We start from the raw sequence: 22550 nt of genomic DNA, 5'->3' as shown, positions 1-22550 counted from the left end.
TAAACAGTGCTGCAATGAACATTGGGGTACACGTGTCTCTCTCAATTCTGGTTTCCTCGGTGCGTACGCCCAGAAGTGGGACTGCTGGGTTGTATGGCAGTTCTATTCCCAGTTTTTTAAGGAATCTCCACACTGTTCTCCATAGTGGCTGCACTAGTTTGCTTTTCCACCAATGGTGTAAGAGGGTTTCCTTTCTCCACACCCTCTCCAGCATTTATTATTTGTAAACTTTTTGATAGCGATTCTGACCTGTGTGAGATGGTACCTCGTTGTGGTTTTGATTTGCATTTCTCTGATAATGAGTGATGCTGAGCATCTTTTCATGTGTTTGCTAGCCATCTATATGACTTCTTTGGAGAACTGTCTATTTAGGTCTTTGGCCCATTTTTTGATTGGGTCGTTTATTTTTCTGGTATTGAGCTGCTTGTATATTTTGGAAATTGTCAGTTATTTCATTTGCTATTATTTTCTCCCATTCTGAAGGCTGTCTTTTCACCTTGAGTATAGTTTCCTTTGTTGTGCAAAAGCTTTTAAGTTTAATTAGGTCCCATTTGTTTATTTTTGCTTTTATTTCCATTATTCTGGGAGGTGGGTCATAGAGGATCTTGCTGTGATTTATGTCAGTAAGTGCTATTCCTCTGCCATCTTGGGACCGCTTCCAGCATTTTGTGGTTTTCTGTCATACATTAACAAGAATCAGCCATAGGTACACCCATGTCCCCTCTGTCCCGAACGTCCCTCATAACTCCCTCCACATTCTACCCTTCTGGATTGTCACAGAGCCCCTGTTTGAGTTTCCTGAGTCATTCAGCAAATCCCTATTGGCTATCTATTTTACATATGGTGTTGTACATTTCCATGTTACTCTCTCCATACATCTCACCCTCTCCCTTCTCCCATCCCCGTGTTCATAGGTCTGTTCTCTATGTCTGTTTCTCCATTGCTGCCCTGAAAATAAATTCATCATTACCATCTTTTTAGATTCCATATGCGTACATTAGCATGTGATATTTATACTTCTCTCTTTCTGACTTACTTCACTCTGTATAATAGGCTCTAGGTTCTCCACCTCATTAAAACTGACTCAAATGCATTCCCTTTGACTGCTAAGTAGTATTCCATTGCATATACATACCACAGCTTCTTTATCCATTCATTTGTCAATGGACATCTAGGTTGCTTCCATGTTCTAACTATTGTAAATAGTGCTGTAGTCGAAATTGGGGTACATGTGTCTGTTTCAATTTTTATTTTCTCAGGGTATATGCCTAGGAGTGGGATTGCTGGGTCATATGGTGGTTTTATTCCTAACTTTTTAAGGAACCTCCATACCATCTTCCATAGTGGCTGTATAAGTTTACATTCCTACCAGCAATGCAAGAGGGTTCTGTTTTCTCCACACCCTCTCCAGCATTTATTGTTTGTACTTTTTAATAATGGCCATTCTCACTGGTGTGAGATGGTATCTCATTATAGATTTGATTTGCATTTCTCTAATAATGAGTGATGTTGAGCATCTCTTCATGTGCTCGTTAGCCATCTGTATGTCTGGAGAAATGCCTTTTTAGGTCACTTCCCCATTTTTTGATTGGGCTTTTTTCTGGTATTGAGTTGTATGAGCTGCTTGTATATTTTGGAAAGTGTCAGTTTCATTTGCTATTATTTTCTCCCATTCTAAGGGCTGTCTTTTCACCTTGTTTGTAGTTTCCTTTGCTGTGCAAAAGCTTTTAAGTTCAAGTGTTCTGCCTATGCTTTCCTCTAAGAGTTTTATAGTTTCTGGTCTTACATTTAGGTCTTTAATCCATTTTGAGTTTATGTCTGTGTACGGTGTTAGAAAGTGTTCTAATTCCATTCTTTTCCATGTAGCTGTCCAGTTTTCCCAACACCTCTTATCGAAGAGTCTATCTTTGCCCCATTGTATATTCTTGCCTCCTTTGTCAAAAACAGTACCCATAAGTGTGTGGTTTTCTCTCTTGGTTTTCTATTTTGTTCCACTGGTCTTTATTCTGTTTCTGTGCTAGTAGCATACTGTCTTGATGACTGCAGCTTTGTAGTATAATCTGAAATCAGGAAGGTTGATTCCTCCAGCTCCATTCTTCTTTCTCAAGACTGCTTTGACTATTTGGAGTCTTTTGTGTTTCCATATGAATTGTGAAATTTTTTGTTCTAGTTCTGCAAAAGATTGGTAGTTTGATAGGCATTGCATGAATCTGTAGATTGCCTTTGGTAGAATAGTCATTTTCCCAATATTGATTCTTTCTACACAGGAACATGAAATAGCTCTCCACCTGTTTACACTGTCTTTGATTTCTTTCATCAGTGTCTTATAATTTTCCATATACAGTATTTTGTCTCATTAGGTAGGTTTATTCCTAGATATTTTATTCTTTTTTGATGCAGTGGTGACTGGGACTGATTCCTTAATTTCTCTGATTTTTCATTGTTAGTATATAGGAATGACAGAGGATGAGATGGTTGTATGGCATCACCGACTTGAGTTTGAGCAAGCTCCAAGTGCTGGTGATGGACAAGGAAGTCTGGCATGCTGCAGTCTGTGGGGATGCAAAGAGTCAGACACAACTCAGCAACTGATCTGACTATAGGAAATGCAAGTGATTTCTGTGTATTGACTTTGTATCCCATGACTTTGCTGAATTCACTGACTAGCTCTAGTAATTTTCTGATAGCTTCTTTTGAAAGGTTTTCTAGGTATAGTATCATGTCATCTGCAAACAGTGAGTTTAACTTCTTTTCCGATCTGGATTCCTTTTATTTCTTTTTCTTCTCTAATTGCTGTAGCTAGGACTTCCAGAAATATGTTGAATAACAGTGGTGAGAGTGGACACCCTTGTCTTTTCCTGATTTTAGAGGGAATGTTTTTAGTTTTTCACCATTGTGAATAATGTTTGCCAAGGGCTTATCATATATGGCCTTTACTATGTTGAAGTAGGTTCCTTCTATGCCCATTTTTTGAAGCATTTTCATCATAAATGTGTGCTGAATTTGTCAAAAGGCTTTTTCTGCCTTTTGAGATGATCATATGGCTTTTATGTTTCAATTTGTTGATATGGTGTATCACATTGATTGATTTGCATATATTAAAGAATCCTTGCATCCCTGGAATAAACCCAACTTGATCATTGTGTATGAGCTTTTTAACGTGTTGAATTCTGTTTGCTAGAATTTTGTTGAGGATTTTTTCATCTATGTTCATCAGTGATATTGGTATATAATTTTCTTTTTATGTGTTGTCTTTGCCAGATTTTGGTATCAGGGTGATTGTGGCCTCATAGAATGAGTTTGGAAGTGTTCCTTTCTCTGCAACTTTATGGAATAGTTTCAGAAAAATAGGCATTAGCTCCTCTCTAAATCTTTGATATAATTCCTGTGAAGCCATCTGACCCTGGGCTTTTGTTTTTGGGGAGATTTTTGATCACAGTTTCAATTTTAGTGTTTGTAATTGAGTTGTTCATAATTTCTATTTCTTACTGGTTCAGTCTTGGGAGGTTGAACTTTTCTAAGAATCTGTCCGTTTCCTCTAGGTTGTCCATTTTATTAGCATATAGTTGCTCATAATATTCTCTTACGATCCTTTGTATTTCTGTATTGTCTGTTGCAATTTATTTTTCATTTCTAATTTTGTTGATTTGTTCTTTCTCCTTTTCTTGATGAGTCTGGCTAGTGGTTTGTCAATTTTGTTTATCTTCTTCTCAAAAAACAAAGTTTTAGTTTTATTAATCTTTGCTATTGTTTCTTTCATTTCCTTTTCATTATTTCTGCTCTGATCTTTATGATTTCTTTCCTTCTGCTGACTTTGGGGGTTTTTTTGTTCTTCTTTTTCCAGCTGCTTTAGATATAGAGTTAGGTTGTCTGTTCAGTGCTTTTCTTGCTTCTTGAGGTATGATTGTATTGCTATAAACTTCCCTCTTAGAACCGCTTTTGCTGAATCCCATAGGTTTTGGGTTGCTGTGTTTTCATTTTCATTTGTTTCTAGGAATCTTTTGATTTCCTTTCTTATTCTTTAACAACTTCTTTGTTATTTAGTAACGTACTATTTAATCTCCATGAGTTTGCGTGTTGTTTTTTTTTTTTGCAGTTTTTTTCCTGTAGTTGGTATCTAGTCTCATAGTGTTGTGGTCAGAGAAGATACTTGATATGATTTCAGTTTTCTTAAATTTACTGAGGCTTGGTTTGTGGCCCAAGATGTGGTCTATCCTGAAAAGTGTTTCATGTGCACTTTAGAAAAAAATGTATTTTCTGCATTTGGATGGAAAGTCCTGAGATATCAATTAGATCCATTTGATCTAATGTTTCATTTTAGGTTTGTGTTTCCTTATTGATTCTCTGTTTTGATGATCTGTCACTGGTATAAATGGGGTGTTAAAGACCCTTACTATTATTGTGTTTCTGTCAATTTCCCCTCTTATGCCTGTCAGTGTTTGCCTTATGTATTGAGGTGCTCCAACGTTGGGTGCATAAATATTTACAACTGTTACGTCTTTTTCTTGGATTGACCCCTTGATCATTATGTAGTGTCCCTCCTGGTCTCTTATAATATTCTTTAAACTCTATTTTGTCTGAAATAAGGATTGCCACTCTGGCTTTCTTTTAGTTTCCATTTGCAAGGAATATCTTTTTCCATCCTTTTCCTTCTAGTCTGTATGTGTCTCTAGGTCTGAAGTGGGTCTCTTGTAGGCAGCATATATATGGGTCTTGCTTTTGAATTCGTTCAGTCATCCTTTATCTTTTGGTTGGTGCATTTAATTTGTTTACATTTAAGGTAATTATTGACACACGTTTCTATTGGTATTTTCTTGATTGTTTTGGGTTTATATTTGTAGGTCTTTCCTTTCTCTTGTGTTTACTGGCTATATAAGTCCCTTTAGTATTTGTTGCAAGGCTGGTTTGGTGGTGCTAAATTCTCTTAACTTCTGCTTGTCTGTAAAACTTTGACTTCTCTATCAATTCTGATTGAGATCTTTGCCAGGTATGGTAATCTTGGTTGTAGAGTTTTCTCTTTCAGTATTTTAAATATATCCTGCCATTCCCTTCTGGCCTGTAAAGTTTTTGCTGAAAGATTCACTGTTAACTGTATGGGCTTTCCCTTGTATGTTTCCTGTTGCTTTTCCCTTGCTTCTTTTAATATTCTTTTTTTGTGCTTAATCTCTGTTAGCTTGATGAATATGTGTCTTGATGTATTTCTCCTTGTGTTTATCCTGTAAGGGACTCTGTATTTCTTGGACTTGATTAACTGTTTCCTTTCCCATGTAGGGGAAGTTTTCAACTTATTTTCTTCAAAAATTTTCTCAGTGACTTTGTTTTTCCTTCCTCTGGGATCCCTATAACTTGAATGTTGATGCATTTAATATTGTTCTAAAGGTCTCTGAGGCTATCCTCAATTCTTTTCATTCTTTTTCCTTTGTTCTGCTCTTCAGCAGTTATTTGCACCATTCCATCCTCTAGCTCACTTATCCATTCCTCTGCCTCAGTTATTCTGCTATTGATTCCTTCTAGAGTATTTCTTAATTTCAGTAATTGTGCTATTCATCTGTGTTTGCTTATTCTTTATTTCTTGTATGTCCTTGGTGATTCTATTAACTGTGTTAAATGTTTCTTGCATTTTCTCTATTGTATTTTCAAGTCTTTGAAGCATCTTTACTATCATTATTCTGAATTCTCTTTCAAGTAGATTGCTTATTTCATCTTCGTTTATTTGGTCTTGTGTGTTTCTACCTTATTCTTTCATTTGTGCTGTATTTCTCTGTCTTTTCATCATTTTTTTCTAACATGCTCCACTTGAGGTCTTTTCCCACACTTTAGGGTTGTTTCTTTCTTCCATTTGGTTTTTGTCCTTGGAGGGAAAGATTGATTGAGTGGTTTGTGCTGATTTCTTGTTACAGGTGACTTTTGCCTGTGTTCTAGTGGGAGGAGATCAAGCAGATGAAGGAGGTAATTACAGAAATAATGGGACATATACACACACATCCATACATACAGTTATAACCAAAGTATTCTAAAGAAAAGATTACAGGAGACTGACTTGGTGAAGAAAGGAAACCAAAAGTGCTATCAACCAATTAAAAGCAGAGCTAGCTAATGCTCAATCTGGAAAACTGAGCATGAGCAGAGATCTAGAAAACTGAGCATGAGCAGAGTGCCAACTGGGGAATACAGCAAAGAGAGCTTGACAATTTAACTTAACAATCACTTCATGGCAGATAGATGGGGAAACAATGGAAACAGTGACAGACTTTATTTTCTTGGGCTCCATAATCACTGCAGAGAAAGCAATGGCACCCCACTCCAGTACTCTTGCCTGGAAAATCCTATGGATGGAGGAGCCTGGTAGGCTGCAGTCCATGAGGTAGCTAAGAGTCGGACACGACTGAGTGACTTCACTTTCACTTTTCACTTTCATGCATTGGAGAAGGAAATGGCAACCCAGTCCAGTGTTCTTGCCTGAAGAATCCCAGGGACAGGGTCACACAGAATTGGACAGGACTGAAGCAACTTAGCAGCAGCCATAATCACTGCAGATAGTGACTGCGGCCATGAAATTAAAAGATGCTTGCTCCTGGAATAAAAGCTATGACAAACTAGACAGCATATTAAAAAGCAGAGACATCACTTTGCCGACAAAGATCTGTACAGTCAAAGCTATGATTTTTCCAGTAGTCACGTATGGATGTGAAAGTTGGTCTATAAAGAAAGCTGAGCACTAAAGAATTGATGCTTTTGAACTGTGGTGTTGGAGAAGACTCCTGAAAGTCCGCTAGACTGCAAGGAGATCCAACCAGTCCATCCTAAAGGAAATCAGTCCTGAATATTCATTGGAAGGACTGATGCTGAAGCTGAAGCGCTAACGCTTTGGCCACCTGATGAGAAAAACTGACTCACTGGAAAAGACCCTGATGCTGGGAAAGACTGAAGGCAGGAGGAGAAGGGGACAAGAGAGGACGAGATGGTTGGATGGCATCACCAACTCAATGGACATGAATTTGAGCAACCTAAGGCAGTTTGCTGATGGACAGGGAAGCCTAGCATGCTGCAGTCCATGGGGGTTGCAAAGAGTCAGACATGACTGAACGACTAAAGTAGGACTGATAGGATCAACATATACACACTGCTGCTGCTGCTGCTAAGTCGCTTCAGTCGTGTCCGACTCTGTGCGACCCCACAGACGGTAGCCCACCAGGCTCCCCCATCCCTGGGATTCTCCAGGCAAGAACACTGGAGTAGGTTGCCATTTCCTTCTCCAACGCATGAAAGTGAAAAGTGAAAGTGAAGTCGCTCAGTCGTGTCCAACTCCTAGCAACCCCATGGACTGCAGCCTACCAGGCTCCTCCATCCATGGGATTTTCCAGGCAAGAGTATTGGAGTCGGTTTCCATTGCCTTCTCCACATATATACACTACTATACATAAAATAGATAATCAACAAGAATCTACTGTATAGCACAGGGAACTCTACTCAATATTCCATAAGATCCTAAAAGGGAAAAGAATCTAAAACAGAATAGAAACATGTACAAGTATAACTGAATTACTGTGCTGTATCTCTGAAATGAATACAATACTGTAAATCGACTATATTCCAATACAAAATGAAATCACAAAAAATAAACAATAAAAATGAATTAAAAAACAAGGCAATGTGGATCCAAGCTGAAAATCAGTGTCTTTGGGAAAAACCCATCATAGGTCAGTGGTCCTGGCAGAGCCATAATAATGACCATAAAAGTTCTAAATTAAAATCTTGAATATATAGTAGGGCTTCCCTAGTGGCTTGGTGGGAAAGAATCCACCTACCAATGAAGGAGACATGGTTCGATCCCTGATCCAGGAAGATCCCACAGGCCTCGGAGTAAGCAACTAAACCTGTGTGCCACAACTATTGAGGCTGTGCTCTAGGGCCTGGGAGCCACAACTACTGAGCCCAAGTGCAGCAACCACTGAAGGCCCGTGCACCCTAGAGCCTGTGCTCCGCAACAAGAGAAGCCACCGCAACAAGAAGTTCATGTACCACCACTAGAGAGTAGCCCCCACTCACCACAATAGAGAAAAGCCCTCATAGCAATGAAGACCTAGCATAGCCAATAAATATAATGATTTTTAAAAATCTAACACAGAGGAGGGAAAAGATAAGTTAAGCTAAAAACAAGTCAACGTACGATAGGGATCACAGCATAAAGAATTTTTAATAATGGTTGAAATCAAATTAATTGATTTTATTAAACAAAACAAAAAAAACAAGATCACCAGGTAACTCGTGGTACGTTAAAGTTTTAGAATTATTGTTCCAAGTATTGGTGTGCCCCAGGCGTCTGTGTGTACTCTCCATCTAGGGCTACAGCTTTAAGAACTATATATTTTTTAATCTCCAAATCTCTCTCTGGCTCCAACCTCCTCTCCTAAATTCCAGATTCATATAAGCAATAGCCTACATGACAACTCCATTTGGAAGGAGTCTCAAATATTTCAAAGTTACTATTAAAACAAAAGCCTTTTCCCTTTTCACTACACAGTCCCACCAAAAAAGGACTGCTAAGTTTACTGTGTACCTGTTACACGTAATAACCTAAGTGCTTAACACGTATCAGCTGCTTTAATCCTCCCATCACCATCCACAAGAGATAGTTACTATTATTGTGCCCATTTTACAGAGTAATTAAGAGAGAGAAAGTAACTTACCCACAACTATACATCTCCTAAGTATCACCAGTGATTTGAAGCTAGGTAATTTGACTCCAGAATATGTTCCTGTCATACCTCTCAGTTCCATTCAACCAAAAACTCAAATATAAAGTCATCATTTCACCATCTCCCACTTCTAATCCTGTACATTCCACTTTCAAACATTATCTATAATTGATGTATTTCTTTCCATCTCCATGGTCACCCACTCTTTTCCAAGCCATCATTTTGCTTGTATGTTTGTTAACCTCCTAACTGGTCTTCCTCCTTCCACTCTACCTGATCTTCTCTCATAGCAGTACAATTTTTACAGTAAGAATCTGATGTTAGTGCCTTCTTTAAATACTTTTATGGGCTGCCATATGCTTGACCTGAGCCTGCCTTCTCCAGCATTTGTCTGATATTAGCCTCAGGGACTCTCGTTCCTGAGACAAGCCAAGTACATGCTCCACCCCCAGGGCTTTTGCTCTTCTTGCTTTTGTGGAACCCAAATCATCTTTTCTCCCAGCTCTCCCTCATCCTACAGATCTCAGTTCTCATGTCACTTCTTTTCAACCACCCTTTCTAAAGGAGTCACTACTACAGCTCCATTTCCTTCGCTGCACTTAACACATCTAAATCTGAAAATATAAACATATCACTAGTAGCTAAAGCTGTAGAGAATGTACTGGTCTACCCAGATTTAAATTCTGACTTTATGACCTTCCTGTGGCTCCTTCTCCTCATCTATTAAAAATAAGTGCAATACAACTGCTGTGATGAGTTACAACAATGCCTAGCATATACTAAGTGCTATTTAAGCATTTGATATAATGATTACATATATTTGAAGGCAAGAACCCCCTTGATTGTCTCTATATTCCTGACACTTAGAACACCCAGTTTACAAAAGTTTGTCAAATGACTATTATTCCCTTTCATTGTTCCATTTGTATTAGCGATAGAGTCTACCATTTCCCAATGCTTTATTGATGTTTTTACCCGAGGATCATCAATTAATGGGGCTTCCCTGATAGCTCAGTTGGTAAAGAATCTGCATGCAATGCAGCAGACTCCAGTTCGATTCCTGGGTTAGAATATCCTCTGGAGAAGGGATAGGCTACTCACTTCAGTATTCTTGGGCTTCCCTTGTGGCTCAGCTGGTAAAGAATCTACCTGCAATGTGGGAGACCTGGGTTCTATCCCTGGCTTGGGAAGACCCCCTGGAGAAGGGAAAGGCTACCCACTCCAATATTCTGGCCTGGAGAATTCCATGTACTGTATAATTCGTGGGGTCGCAAAGAGTCAGACATGACTGAGTGACTTTCACCAATTAATGTCCCTTCACAGTCTATTTTACATGCATTTATTTAATTCTATTCACATCGACAACTGTCACACAAACTACAAAAAGTACAAAAGCATAATCCATCTTCCAATACCAGGTCAGGGTCAAGTTGAAAGAAAGAACTATACAGTAAATGACAAGAAGAGTTCAGGTCTCCTGAACAAAGCACACTGCCTGTCACATGATGTATTTAAAGCTGTAAATACTGCCACAGGAGAATCTCTTGTCTTTGCAGCGGCCACACAGTTCCTGCCGATGGGGCCTCCTTAGATTGATGTGTCTTTTCTTTTGAGGGCAGGAACAACGAGACTTTGAACAGGTCTTTAGAAAAGAAGCAACAGTTTGGGCACTAAATGATCAAGTTTAGTTCTTCAAATGAAAATATTCCTCCCTACCACTCATCCCTGCTATCTTTATCCTTTGAATCCCATGAGAAGTCCAAGACTAAGTTTTACAAAACCACTCACTGCCCATAAAAGTGTCATGCACTTTTTTCCCAGATGAATGGCCAAAGATGACCTTTAAGAAAAGATTGCTGAGCCAATCCAGAAGATATAAGAGAAGTTATACAAGTTAAAATTGTGTAGAGTCTTTTCATTATGTAGGTTTTCACATTTGTAGCCATGTGGGAGTGAGGAGTAGTGAGTATTAAGTGATTTGATTACCTGAACTGCAGTGTTTCTCAACTGGTAGTATTTTACCTACTAGCAGACATTTCAGAATATCTGGAATATTTTTGGTTAAGACTGGAGGGAGGGATGTTCTAGGCAGCAGCTCAACCTTTTTGGTACAAGGGACCAGTTTCTTAGACAATTTTTTCATGGACTGGGGGTGGGTGGTGGGTTGGGGATGATTCAAGTACATTTATTATACACTTTATTTCTATTATTATTATTATTATTATATCGGCTCCACCTCATATCATCAGGCATGAGGTCCTGAAGGTTGGGGACCCCTGTTCTAGAGGAAGCTAAATGTTTTCTTTTCAGACATGGCTAATCTTTGCTGGAATTTGAAGTGTTTTTAACCATTATCCCATTCTATCTTCTGATATAAAAAAAAAAAAAATCACACCCCAAGGAGACTGGTATACTGCCCTGGTCCACCTTCCCAATCCTGTTAATCTGTGAAAATTTATGATCACTGCTCTATTTTCTGCATATGTCCATAGCCAAAAAGAATAAGTCAAGCTTTACCTTTTATATTGTGAAAACAGGCATTTTTATTTTCCAAATGAGTCTCATATGGTTTATCAAATATTGGATATCTTCCACCCTCCGGCTGACGAGTATGCATCCTTAAGAAAATTCTAACAGTAACATACTCACATAGTGTCTACTCTATGTACTGCTCTAAGCACTTTATATATAAGTCCATTTAGTACTCACATCACCTTTATAAGGAATAAAAAGCTCAATGAAAAAAAAATTGTAATTAAAAAAAAATCACGATTTACTCTAAAGGTAGGTTTCTAGTTTCGGTAATGGTAGGTTAGGTAGTTCTGACTAAGTCTTCTTAGGACAACTAGACAAGCTGAGCAAAGATACTAATTAAAAACAAGAACTACTTGAAGGCACTGGAGAATTACCAAAGTATCCCAGAGAAGGAAACCGAGAAACAGATGAGCCTGATATTTGGGACTAGTTTCTCTTCAAAGGCAATTCTGTAACAGGTAAATTTTTAAGACAACAGGAAGCTGAAAATGAGCTTCACAAGCTGATGAGGCTGAGGAATCTTAAATATGTCAAAATGGGAGAGCACCAGTTAACAATTCAGGTTTTGTGCTGGGACCCTGAAAGGCTACACCCTAGAGTAAGAATGAAATAAAAATTCATCAGCCTTCACAGATGCTGAAGCCTAACTTCAAAACAGCTCAATTATAACTGGCAAATAGTATTCAGAAATTGCTAGTATCTTCATCTGCCTAACATAAGCAAACAAGTCTTCTGTGAAAGATACTATTCTGGCCTCAAATTATCACTATAATTTTTCACATACAATATATAGCACTCAAAAGTAACCAAGTATCTAAGGAGACAGAACAACAATTCCTTGAAAACCAAGGAATGTGAAGAGGTTTACATTCCTTCTGTGGATTCCTTACAATCTTCTGTGATTAAGCTAATGGGGGTTTTCTGGTACAGATTTTAAGAAAATGATGCTTAATATGCTCAAAGAAATTAGGCTGGTATTTCCAGCTGAGAAATGGACACTTATAAAGACATAAAAATTCTAGTACTGGAAAATGAAGTAAGGGGAATCTATAACTAAATAGGTAGCTGCACTGGAAAAGCAGAAGGGAAAACGAGAGAAACAAAAGATGGTTTAGTAGATGATATCCAAACTGCAGCAAGGAGAGACAAAAGCATAGTAAACACAGAAAAAAGCATAAAAGATTTAAGGGATACGGTGACAGTTCTAATATAAATAATTAGAAGAAAAGAGAATGGAGGTAGAAGTAATATTTTAAATTACAATGACGGATAATTTTCCAAACATGATAGAAGTCTCCAAGTTACAGAATTGCGAAATTGTAAGCAGGTAAATACAAAGAAACTACAATTAGGCATAGAATTATAACACTTCTAAAAATTAAAGCAGAGAGAAATATCTTAAAAGCAAACAGACTTAAGGTGAAAAAAATGAGCTATTACTTCAAAGGAGCTGCATGAGACCAACAGCCACTTGACAGAAACAATGAACGTCAGATCCTTAAGGGGCAGAAAGAAACTACTACCAACCTAAAAACTTTACACTCAGCAAAAATAACCTTTAAAAAAAGCTATCCAGACAAAACAAAAGGTGTCACCTTCAGACGTGCATTATAGGGAATATTAAAATTAGGTATTCAGGTAAAAAGAAAGTGGTCCCAGATACAAAAAGGATCTAAAAGCAGCAGAAACAGTAAATATGCAGTTAAAACTAACTAGACTACAAAATTAATGTCTTTTGAAGTTTAAAAATAATATACAACAATAACAGCAAAGAAGTTAGGATGAAGTGATAAGGGATTGGGCTTCCCTGGTGGCTCAGACAGTAAAGCATCTGCCTGCAGTGCAGGAGACCCGGGTTTGATCCCTGGGTTGGGAAGATCCCCTGGAGAAGGAAATGGCAACCCACTCCAGTACTCTTGCCTGGAAAATTCCATGGACTGAGGAGCCTGGTAGGCTACAGTCTACGGGATCGCAGAGTCGGACATGACTGAGCGACTTTGTGTTCTAAGGTCACTGCGTTGTCAAGGAATGGTAAGATCAACATCTACATAAATTGCTTAAGCATGCTGTAATATGAACCTTGAAGAACACTAAAGAATGAATAACTGCCAAGATAAGGGAGAGTGATTAAAAAAAAAAAAAAACACTCAAGTGAACACAGTAAGTAAAAGAAGTATAATAGTAAGAAAGAAAGTGAAGTTGCTTAGTCATGTCCGACTCTTTGCGACCCCATGGACTGTAGTCTACCAGGCTCTTCCATCCATGGGATTTCCCAGGCAAGAATACTGCAGTGGGTTGCCATTTCCTTCTCCAAGGGATATTCCCAACCCAGGGATTGAACCTGGGTCTTCCCCATCGTAGGCAAACACTTTACCATCTGAGCCACCAGGGAAGTCTATAATAGTAAGAAGATATATTTAAATCCAAAGTAATTATAGTAAATTGAGAACGTCAGACTAGAAAAACTAAAGACAATAGTTTAAAAATATTAGACTAATTTTTAAAATTACTTCTAAGTAGTATAAAAATATTTTTAAGTGAAAGATTTAGGTAAAAATTCTTACTATGAAAATCAACGATGTCACACTTTTCTGAAAAGCTTAAAGAGTTATCTCCTGCAAGCTGTTTAAGAGCTCATCGAATTCTGTGACACCCTAGACTTTGGAGACACCATGGAATCTGATTACAGCTCTAATATTTAGTATTTGTCTAACTTTGGGCAACTTACTTTCTTACTGAACTTTAGCTTTTTGTTCTGTATCATGGGAATAACACCTACTTCAAAGGTCAGGTTACAGGAGATAATGAAAAGCACGTGGCTCCAAGTTTGGCACATAGCTTAATATGGAGGAGAAAACGGCAACCCACTCCAGTATTCTTGCCTGGTAAATCCCATGGACAGAGGAGCCTGGTGGGCTACAGTCCATGGGGTTGCAAAGAGTCAGATATGACCACCACTACCAAGAGCTTAGTAAAGGTTACCTATTAAGTTACATGCGAACTATTCACAAGATGTTTGAGGAAAAACACACATACCACATATGTAAAAAAACCACATTAGGCAACTTAAATCTCCTCCTTCCCCCCCAAAGAGTAGAATTTATGCTTTATTTTCTAAAATATTACAAAAACTCAAACATACAGCTGCGGGGAGCGAGCTCCGTCCCTGGCAAAGGTCATGAGGAAGGAGGCTTGGCATATGCAACGGCGGGATCAAGCCTCAGGAGTCTCCCTGGAAATTCTCGAGCATCTACCCCCAAAACCAGAGTCTGCCTACTTTCTGCTTTGTGCTTCCACCTACACCTCTGACTTTACGGGGGGCTATCCCCCACTACCTCTCTCTGAAAAAAGTTAGCTTACAGTTCCAGTTAATAATTCCTGGGTGTGACAGTGTTTAACCTACAAACTCCTTTGGAAATCCTCTAGCCTGCCTGAATAGGTTTTTCCAGCCACATGTGATTGTTCAGAGCCTCCCAACTGTGAGAGGCAGGAGATGTTCTAAACTGTCTAAACACAGATTCTTTTGAGTAGTTAAAAGATTGATTAGAAATTGTATTGGTGAAGGGATTTTCACTTGTTGGGCCAATGTTTGCTGCTAAGTTTCCATATCCTTTACCTGCTGTGTCCCTGGCAGTGTATTGATTAATATAATTGGTGTAAGTAGTAGCTTTAATGTTTGTAACCTGGGACCCTTGAGTTAATTCTTTTTCTTGTTATAGCCCACCACACCTTTGCTCTGTAGGAATGCAACTTTATCTAATGCTTTTGGAGGGTGGCTCCTGACCAATCACCTTTAGAGAAAAATAAGTTTTCTGAAGAAAGGGTCTTAAAATGTTACCGGCCAGATGATGATGCAAATCACCTAAGCTTTTGCATATGATAAGTTTGCAGGAAGAAAGCCTGGCTTGCTGCATGACTCTACCCCTTCCCCCATTATCCTCTATTCATAACTTAAGGTATAAAAACTACTTTGGAAAATAAAGTGCGGGCCTTGTTCACCGAAACTTGGTCTCACCATGTCATTCTTTCTCTTACCTTCTGGCTGAATTATTCAGCCTCTTTTCTCCACTGAATTTCCTCACTGAGCTATCCTTATTTCAGCCTCTTTTCTTCACTGAAATTTCCTCACTGAGCTATCCTCATTCTATTACTCTTTATATCCTTAATTAACGTTTAATTAAGCAATTGTTTCCTGATCTTCGCCTATGCCGTCTCTCCTTCGAATACCCTGGATCAGCCGGGGCTGGTCCCCGGCATACAGCAAACCAAACACTCCTACACAAATATCCACATCTAGCAAATCCTAATATTTTGCCACAGAAGCTTCATGTTTAATAATGAAAACATTATGGACACAATGGAAATACACAGTTTGCTTACCTGGCACTGGATTGCTTCCACTCGATAAGGGTTAAAACTCTTTTGGCATTTGCAACAGAGTTGTTTGAAATAAACCTAAAGAGAAATTTGTCTTTTACACAGGGTTTATGTGTACCCTAGGCTCCCAGTTCTTAAGTAATCCATTCCTTCACCCTGTAGCTTGCTTTTGCCCAATCTCTATGCTGAAGTCTTAAGCTCTTGTGGTGCTATCAGTCACTTTCTCTTATTTTTTGAATCTCATTTTCTTTACCTGTAAAATCGAGACAATGCCACTTTCTTTTTCTATAGTTTTGACAACTACCCAATAATGTACATAAAGTACTACAGTAAAATTCTTCAGTAAGAAGCAGCTATTTGAATTTTATTCATTGTGCAGACAACACACTTGACCTTCTTTTGTCCTGGTCTATTTGTCCGTTTCTAATTTTTTCAGTATTTCTCCATTTGAAATTCAAATTAATTACAGTTACACACCAATCCACATGTTTCTAGGCTTTGCGCATTCTCACTTCAATTTATAAACCTTTAAAATCATACTTTGACAACAAGATGCCTTCCCTCTGATAGAATTAATCATCCCCCTCCTGTATTATTTTTGTACCACTTCCATGCCACCAGTGCCAATGCACAGATCACCAATCTCATCTTGTCTGCATCATTCTTATCAGAATCAATTTCTTCAGGATGAGTTCTTTGTCTTGTTTTTTTGTATTCTAAAATCATGAGTGTTTGAATTAAACCCACTGTTTTTATTATAGCAAGAAAAGGAAAGTAATTTTAGTTTAGTTAAAATATCTATTTTACCTCCAGGATCTAGTAAATGGCTAGTGCAAAAGGAAAAAAAAAACTTTTCATTCACATCTTGCATACCTCCTTGCTCTCTTCCTCTATACTCCTTAAGTCAGAAAAGCAGTTATCTAAAATGCAACAGCATAAGGGCCTCAAACTTAAATGCTTATAGAGGTTAATCAGAGAGACTAGGTGTAGGCTGTTGCAAAATGAAGGGCAAGTGCGGAGTGAAGGGAGACAGAAGCTGTTCAGTCCCCGTCTACTGCTCCTCACACAGAAGTCTGACTGTTCAGGAAAATCTAAAAATGCAGAATGTGAAATCTTTCCCAAACTTAATATGTTGACAACTGATTCAAATTAAGGCATGGAGCCTAAATGAGTCAGTCTCTCAATGTTAACCTTCACAATAAATTATTTCTCTCACTGCCCCACCTTGTGGACAGACAGAGGAAGTTTTCTAGAGCTAAAGCCCAAATCTGTTACAATACACCAACTAAAAACTGATTATACAGGTAGGGGGAATCTGTTGTATAGCACAAGGAACTCAGTTCAGTGCTCTGTAGTGACCTAGATGGGCCGGACTGGGGGTGGGATAGGAGGGAGGTCCAAGAGGGAGAGGATATATGTATACACACATCTAATTAACTTGGTTGTACAGCAGACGCTAACAACACTGTAAGGCAACTATTAATATACCCCAATTTAAAAAAAAATTATAACAAATCCCAATGTATACAAGGTCAAGAGTTCATCTAAATAAGGTAACATTTTGTCCAATGCAACTACCAAACCAAATTTAACACCAGGATGTGGTTCAGGAGCTCAAGCTCTTGTGGACAGCCCAATTTCGTTCAGTCCAAGCCTTTGCTTGGCACCTACTATGTCCTTGGCACTAAGGCTGAGTTATGGTCACATTCCATTAAAACACACAGTCTTCCTCCGTTTAACATCCATGCCCACCCCATTCTCCCACTTCCCACTCACTTTCACTTACCTTATTAGTTCCAGAGATGCACCACACATAAGCACTCTCCCATCTGGTCTTACAATCTTTACAGTGAAAATAGCCATATTTGGGTTCTAAAAACTGCAAATAAGGAGGAAAAATACTATCTTGAGGGGTCAAAAGTGAAAGTGAGAAGTCATTCAGTCGTGTCCAACTCTTTGTGATCCCATAGGCTGTATACAGTCCATGGAATTCTCCAGGCCAGAATACTGGAGTGGGTAGCCTTTCCCTTTTACAGGGGATGTTCCCAACCCAGGGATCAAACCCAGGTCTCCCGCATTGCGGGCGGATTCTTTACCAACTAAGCCACACAACGGAAGCCCTGAGGGGTGAAGGAAGGAGGAGGATAAAAAGCCAGATCCTGCTATCCTTGTGGTTTTGTATAAGTAAAAAACAGGAAGCTTCCTTAACCTCACTCATAGCTATTCTCAAGGTCAGTACATGAACTCAGCTGTCAAGGACTGATTACTCTGGGACCCTTCTAGCTTCTCTCAGGCTTTTCCAATCTGTTTTCCCCAAGGCCATGAGCACCAGCTGCACAAAATGAAGATCTGATCACAAACCCAAAACCCCTCTTTTGCCTCATTTGCAACAGCTATGGTTCCCAAACTTTGGGGTTTCACAGGCTTAAAGTTGGCTTCTTATTTTACCAAAAAGCTAAAGAAACAAAGCAAAAACACAGGGACTTCCCTAGTGGTCCAGTGGTTAAGAATTTGCTTTCCAATACGGGGAGGTGGGTTGGACCCCTAGTTGGAAACTAAGAATCCCACATTCGAAACTACTGAGCCAGGGGCTCTAGAGCAAGAGTCGCAACTAGAGCAAAGCAGGCGCGCTGCAAGGAACGATCCCGCGTGCCGCCAGTCAGACCCAAAGCAGTCGAATCAATAAATTTTAAAAACCCACACAGGACATGTAAAATACATGTTTTCAGAACTTCCTCTCTCCTTTATCAAATAAAGGGAGGAAGCGCAATAAGATTCTGCTCTCATGGAGCCAGAAATGGCAGGGGAAAAAAAGAAGGCTAAGGCTAGGGGAGAGAAAGCTCACCTGGAAGTTGGGCCTCCCAAGCGGCTGGCTGGAGTCTACCGGGGCCGGCTTGCTCTTCCTCTCCCGAGGACTCGAGGAGTCTTCCTCCACCAGCTCCTCACGTGGCTGAAGTTCCTCGGGGGGATCCTCTTCCGACCTTGGTGGTGGTGATGGTGGTGGTAGTGGCGGGGGCGGCTGGCCAGCCTCGGGAGGATCCGAGAGCTCCTCCCGCAGTCGCACCTCACCCCAGTGGCCGGGCACCGACGAAGAGACGCCCCATGCAGATGCGGGTGCCCTGTGGCCTGCGCTGGCCCAGGGGGAGAGGCTGTCCAGGGTGCGAGGCCCCAGAGAGCACTGCACGGACTTGCCCACCCGGAGGCTCACCTGCACGCCCACATCCTTGGTGTTGGCCTTGCGCAGCCGCAGGCTCAGGCCAGGGTTCATATGGGAGAAAACGGCCATGAGCTGGGCTCTCTTGTAAGGGTCCACGCAGCAGTCGGAGGCATTGGAGGGCATCAGCAGCCTGGGCCTGGCCAGGAAAGTGGGGGGAACATTGGTTTGCCTCCAGTGCGGTTGTCTGGGCTCTGAGAGTCCAGACTGGCCCAAACGTAGCATGTTCCCATAGCCCGGGTACAAGCTGTAGGGAACACAGAAGATGCGCTCCATCCTACCACCTGGCGCCCACGCGCAGCGCAATATCCCGAGGCAGTTTGTTTCAGGCCTTGTTTTGTGTTCCACCTTCATCCGCCCCCTTTTTCTCCGGGTCACGTTGGTTCACGCTCTTGCGGAGCTTCTCCATTTATTTCAGATTCTGACGAGTGCTGCTGCCTATTACCCAAATTGGAGGAGGGAAGGCGATATCCCTACCTAGAGAGGCCTAATTGCCACCTGATCCCTAATTGGGATCTCTGTTTCTCTTCAATTCACTGCTCTTGAATCTTTTTTTTTCAAAGCTGTTTTTCATTTAACTTCTTATTCACACACATGCCTTAATTAGCAAATTCTAATTTATTCCTATGCATGCATAGTCGCTTCAGTCATCCGACTCTTGGTGATCCTATGAACTGCAACCCACCAGGCCCCTCTGTCCATGGGATTCTACAGGCAAGAATACTGGAGTGGGTTGCCATGCCCTTCTTCCCAACCCATGGATCAAACCCAGGTCTCCTGCATTGCAGGCAGATTCTTTACCATTTGAGCTACCCGGGAAGCTCCAATTTATTCTTATACTGACTTACAATTTCAGAGACTGTGTTTTAAAAATAAAAAAGATTGAATACAAGCAGCAAAATTTGAGCTGCTGCACTATTAGAGTGAGCATAAAGAAGACAGAATTATGGCAGGACACATAAATGTAAAAAACCTGGTTCTGCAGCAGCAAGAAGCATAGTTATGGGGGTTGGGGGGACAGCGTACTTAGCAAAAAAATATATTTCAGAGGGTTGTATAACATGCCAACCGGTCTCATTAGTCCACTCTAGTGAGAATTCTCCCCAAAAGGGGAAATTTCAGAAGCAAACTGTTCTTAGAGGTTAAATGCAGACTTAATCACAGGATAGTTAAGTATCTTAAGTAAAAGACTTGAACAGAAACTTGCATGCTGCATGCTAAATCGCTTCAGTAGTGTTCCACTCTTTGCAACCCCATGGACCCCTCTGTCCACCTGGGCCTTGTTTACTAGACAACTTACTCAACTGGATGATTCAGTTTTCCCATCTGACAATACTAAAAAATTTATAAGATTATCATAAGGTTAAATGTGATATTATTTATAAATCAACTGGATGTTTCAGTTTCCCCATCTGACAATACTAAAAAATTTATAAGATTATCATAAGGTTAAATGTGATATTACTTATAAAGCATAAAGAATAACTCACAGATGCTCATTAAGAGGTAGCTGTTATTGGCTAAAGATCACAGGCCTGGGTATCTGTGCTATTTAGACCTAGATGATCACATGCTTTTGTATCTATGTGTATTGGAAAGGTGTCTACAGCCAAGGATTATGATCAAACTAAAATGACACCTCAGGTACCAAGTAAATGGCACCCTTTTTCGAATCCAAAGTTGCTTTCACTGTTCATTGGTCAGGAGCTTTTGTATAGTAGCAAGCCCTATGAGCCACTATCACCTTCAGAATCCAGTTGAAAGCTTTCTAGGTCCTACGATAAACACCTGAATTAAGCCTTGTGCTAGCCACAGCCCATACTCTGTGAGTGAGACTGCTGTCTTCCAGGGCAGTTTCAAGAGCAAGTCAGGCACAAAACAGGTGCTTGGTACCCTAGGAGCGTCAAGGATACGTCAAGGATACTACGGAAGCCTGCAGGAGGAAGTATTATCCAAAACTACAAGAGACTTGAGATAGGCTTAACAACTTTTCAAGCCGGGAGAGTCTGAGAGGTTTTTGAAATTCTGCTGCCCAACAGCAACACGCAGTCTATAACCAATGTACTCCGGCTTCAAATCTCAGCCCCTTCCACTCTATAGGGAGCTCTCCGTTGGGGAAGAAGTTATCCGTGCCGACTGACCACTGTGGGGTTTTCTAACGTCTGCCCACTTTGGGCGACGCCCTCTTAGTAGAGAACAAAGACTTTTCACAGACCGCAGGCCGCGTCGGGGCTGGGGGCGGCCATCCAAACGAGAGACGGAGCGGAGGAGGGGAAGGCAGGGCGTATACATGGGGCGTGGTCCCTCCAAACAGCGCGGCTTGGTACTCTGAAGGCTCGGAAGAAGAGAACGAGTATCCCGACTCTTTCTTTAGCGACTCCGGAATGACACAAGGTTTAGCCCTCGCCACAAGCGGCAGCACTTACGGCGCAGCCAGACTCTGATTCCGGTGGGCGTATACGCTGCGTGCTGCGTCATGGCGTCATCGCGTGACATATCCCGAGAGCAGGCTTTTGGCGCGAGAATCTGAAACCCGGTGGGCGGAGGTGCGGCTGCTGAAGTTTGCTGTCTCGGGCGGTGGGTCTCCGCGAAGGAGCGTGAGGGATCCGGTTTCTTATCTGAGTGCCGGCGCGTTTTGTCAGACTCCTCTGGCCAAAAAAAATAAACCAGCTTCACCTCTGAAGGCGGTTAGTGTTGGCAGGGGTGGAAATGGGCAGCCTTCCGCGGTCTCAGGCGGCGGGGAGCGCCTCCGGTGTTCGGGTGGGAACCGAGCCCCGCACCGACAGGGAGAAGGGACCAGCTCCTCGGCCGGAGGCTCCAGCCCCCCCGCCCCGTCCCGGGAAGTCCGTGGCCCAGCTTCGGGCTCCGCTCGACCCACATGTCCCAGGCTGAAATTTCCTTCATTGGAATCACGATGAAGTTACTTTACCGGAACATTGCTGTTTTGGAAAATGTTTCATAGTCTGTGGCACATTGTATCTGCCTCATCGCTTAGTCCCCAGGTAGTTGCTTTGTTAACGAAAATTTACTGATTGGGAATTGTTACCCGGTGTTTATCTAATAGCCCTCTGCTAACTGCGCAGCCACTGGCCACACGTGACTAGTTAATGAAGATTAAATAATAATTAAAAATTCTGTTCTTGAGCAGACTTGCCACAGTTGAGATGAGTCATGTGGCTAATGGCTGCTCTATTGGACTGCACAAATACAGAATACTTAATTCCCCGCGGTGAGTTCGATTCTTGTTTTAAAATAAACAATGTAGCTTCAGGCAGGTTTACCGCTTCCGGTTTTACCTCAGACTCATTTAGCAAGGACTGCATCTGTGTGAAGTGTATTTTGGTGTTCTCTTTTGCAGACTCACCAAACTCTGAAGCAATAGTGTAGATAAAAATGCCGATTGGATGCAAAGAGAGGCCAACTTTTTTTGACATTTTTAAGGCGCGATGCAACAAAGCAGGTATTAACAGATTTTTTATACGAATTGATCGTTTGAGAAAAATGTTTTCAGAAAAATGTAATTATGCATGCTTGTTGAAAAGAATCCAGTGCTTCACGTTTTTGTTTACACCATAAACTGTGCTTTATGAAGTCATAAATCAGAAAAGTAATCATTTACAGTTAACCAAATGATCGGTGTAGAACCTGTGGTGGATAAAGAGGAAACTGGCCCCTTGATGAGTAGAACTGTTTTTAAAGCAGAGACTTCCTAGCAAGTCAGAAGC

At 40.7% G+C, this 22550-nt stretch overlaps 2 protein-coding genes across 7 annotated transcripts in view; one reads left to right on the top strand and one right to left on the bottom strand.

Moving 5' to 3' along the window:
* The window catches only part of ZAR1L (zygote arrest 1 like), a 110316-nt gene extending 89049 nt beyond the window's left edge, over nucleotides 1-21267 (bottom strand). For 5 of the 6 annotated variants that reach the window (XR_009496608.1, XR_009496607.1, XR_009496609.1 and 2 more), the window contains exons 1-3: nucleotides 18457-21267; nucleotides 17398-17490; nucleotides 15615-15689 (exon numbers count right to left, since the gene is read on the bottom strand). Coding sequence is in view for 3 of the 6 variants with exons in the window: in XM_059892117.1 (XP_059748100.1) it covers nucleotides 15615-15689; nucleotides 17398-17490; nucleotides 18457-19179 (891 nt within the window). In the remaining 3 variants the exon portion in view is untranslated. Of the gene's footprint in view, nucleotides 1-10059; nucleotides 10342-15614; nucleotides 15690-17397; nucleotides 17491-18456 lie in introns of those variants that run through there. The other variant, NM_001127440.1, reaches the window with a different exon arrangement.
* A 79-nt stretch (nucleotides 21268-21346) lies between these two features.
* The window catches only part of BRCA2 (BRCA2 DNA repair associated), a 52548-nt gene continuing 51344 nt past the window's right edge, over nucleotides 21347-22550 (top strand). Inside the window, exons 1-2 of the mRNA XM_002691807.6 lie at nucleotides 21347-21512; nucleotides 22184-22285. Coding sequence (XP_002691853.1) covers nucleotides 22219-22285 — 67 coding nt within the window. The 5' untranslated portion in view covers nucleotides 21347-21512; nucleotides 22184-22218. The remainder of the gene's footprint in view (nucleotides 21513-22183; nucleotides 22286-22550) is intronic.

The sequence above is a fragment of the Bos taurus genome, chromosome 12, assembly GCF_002263795.3.
Source record: "Bos taurus isolate L1 Dominette 01449 registration number 42190680 breed Hereford chromosome 12, ARS-UCD2.0, whole genome shotgun sequence".
Lineage (NCBI taxonomy): Eukaryota > Metazoa > Chordata > Mammalia > Artiodactyla > Bovidae > Bos > Bos taurus.
This window is presented reverse-complemented; position numbering and strand designations above follow the sequence as displayed.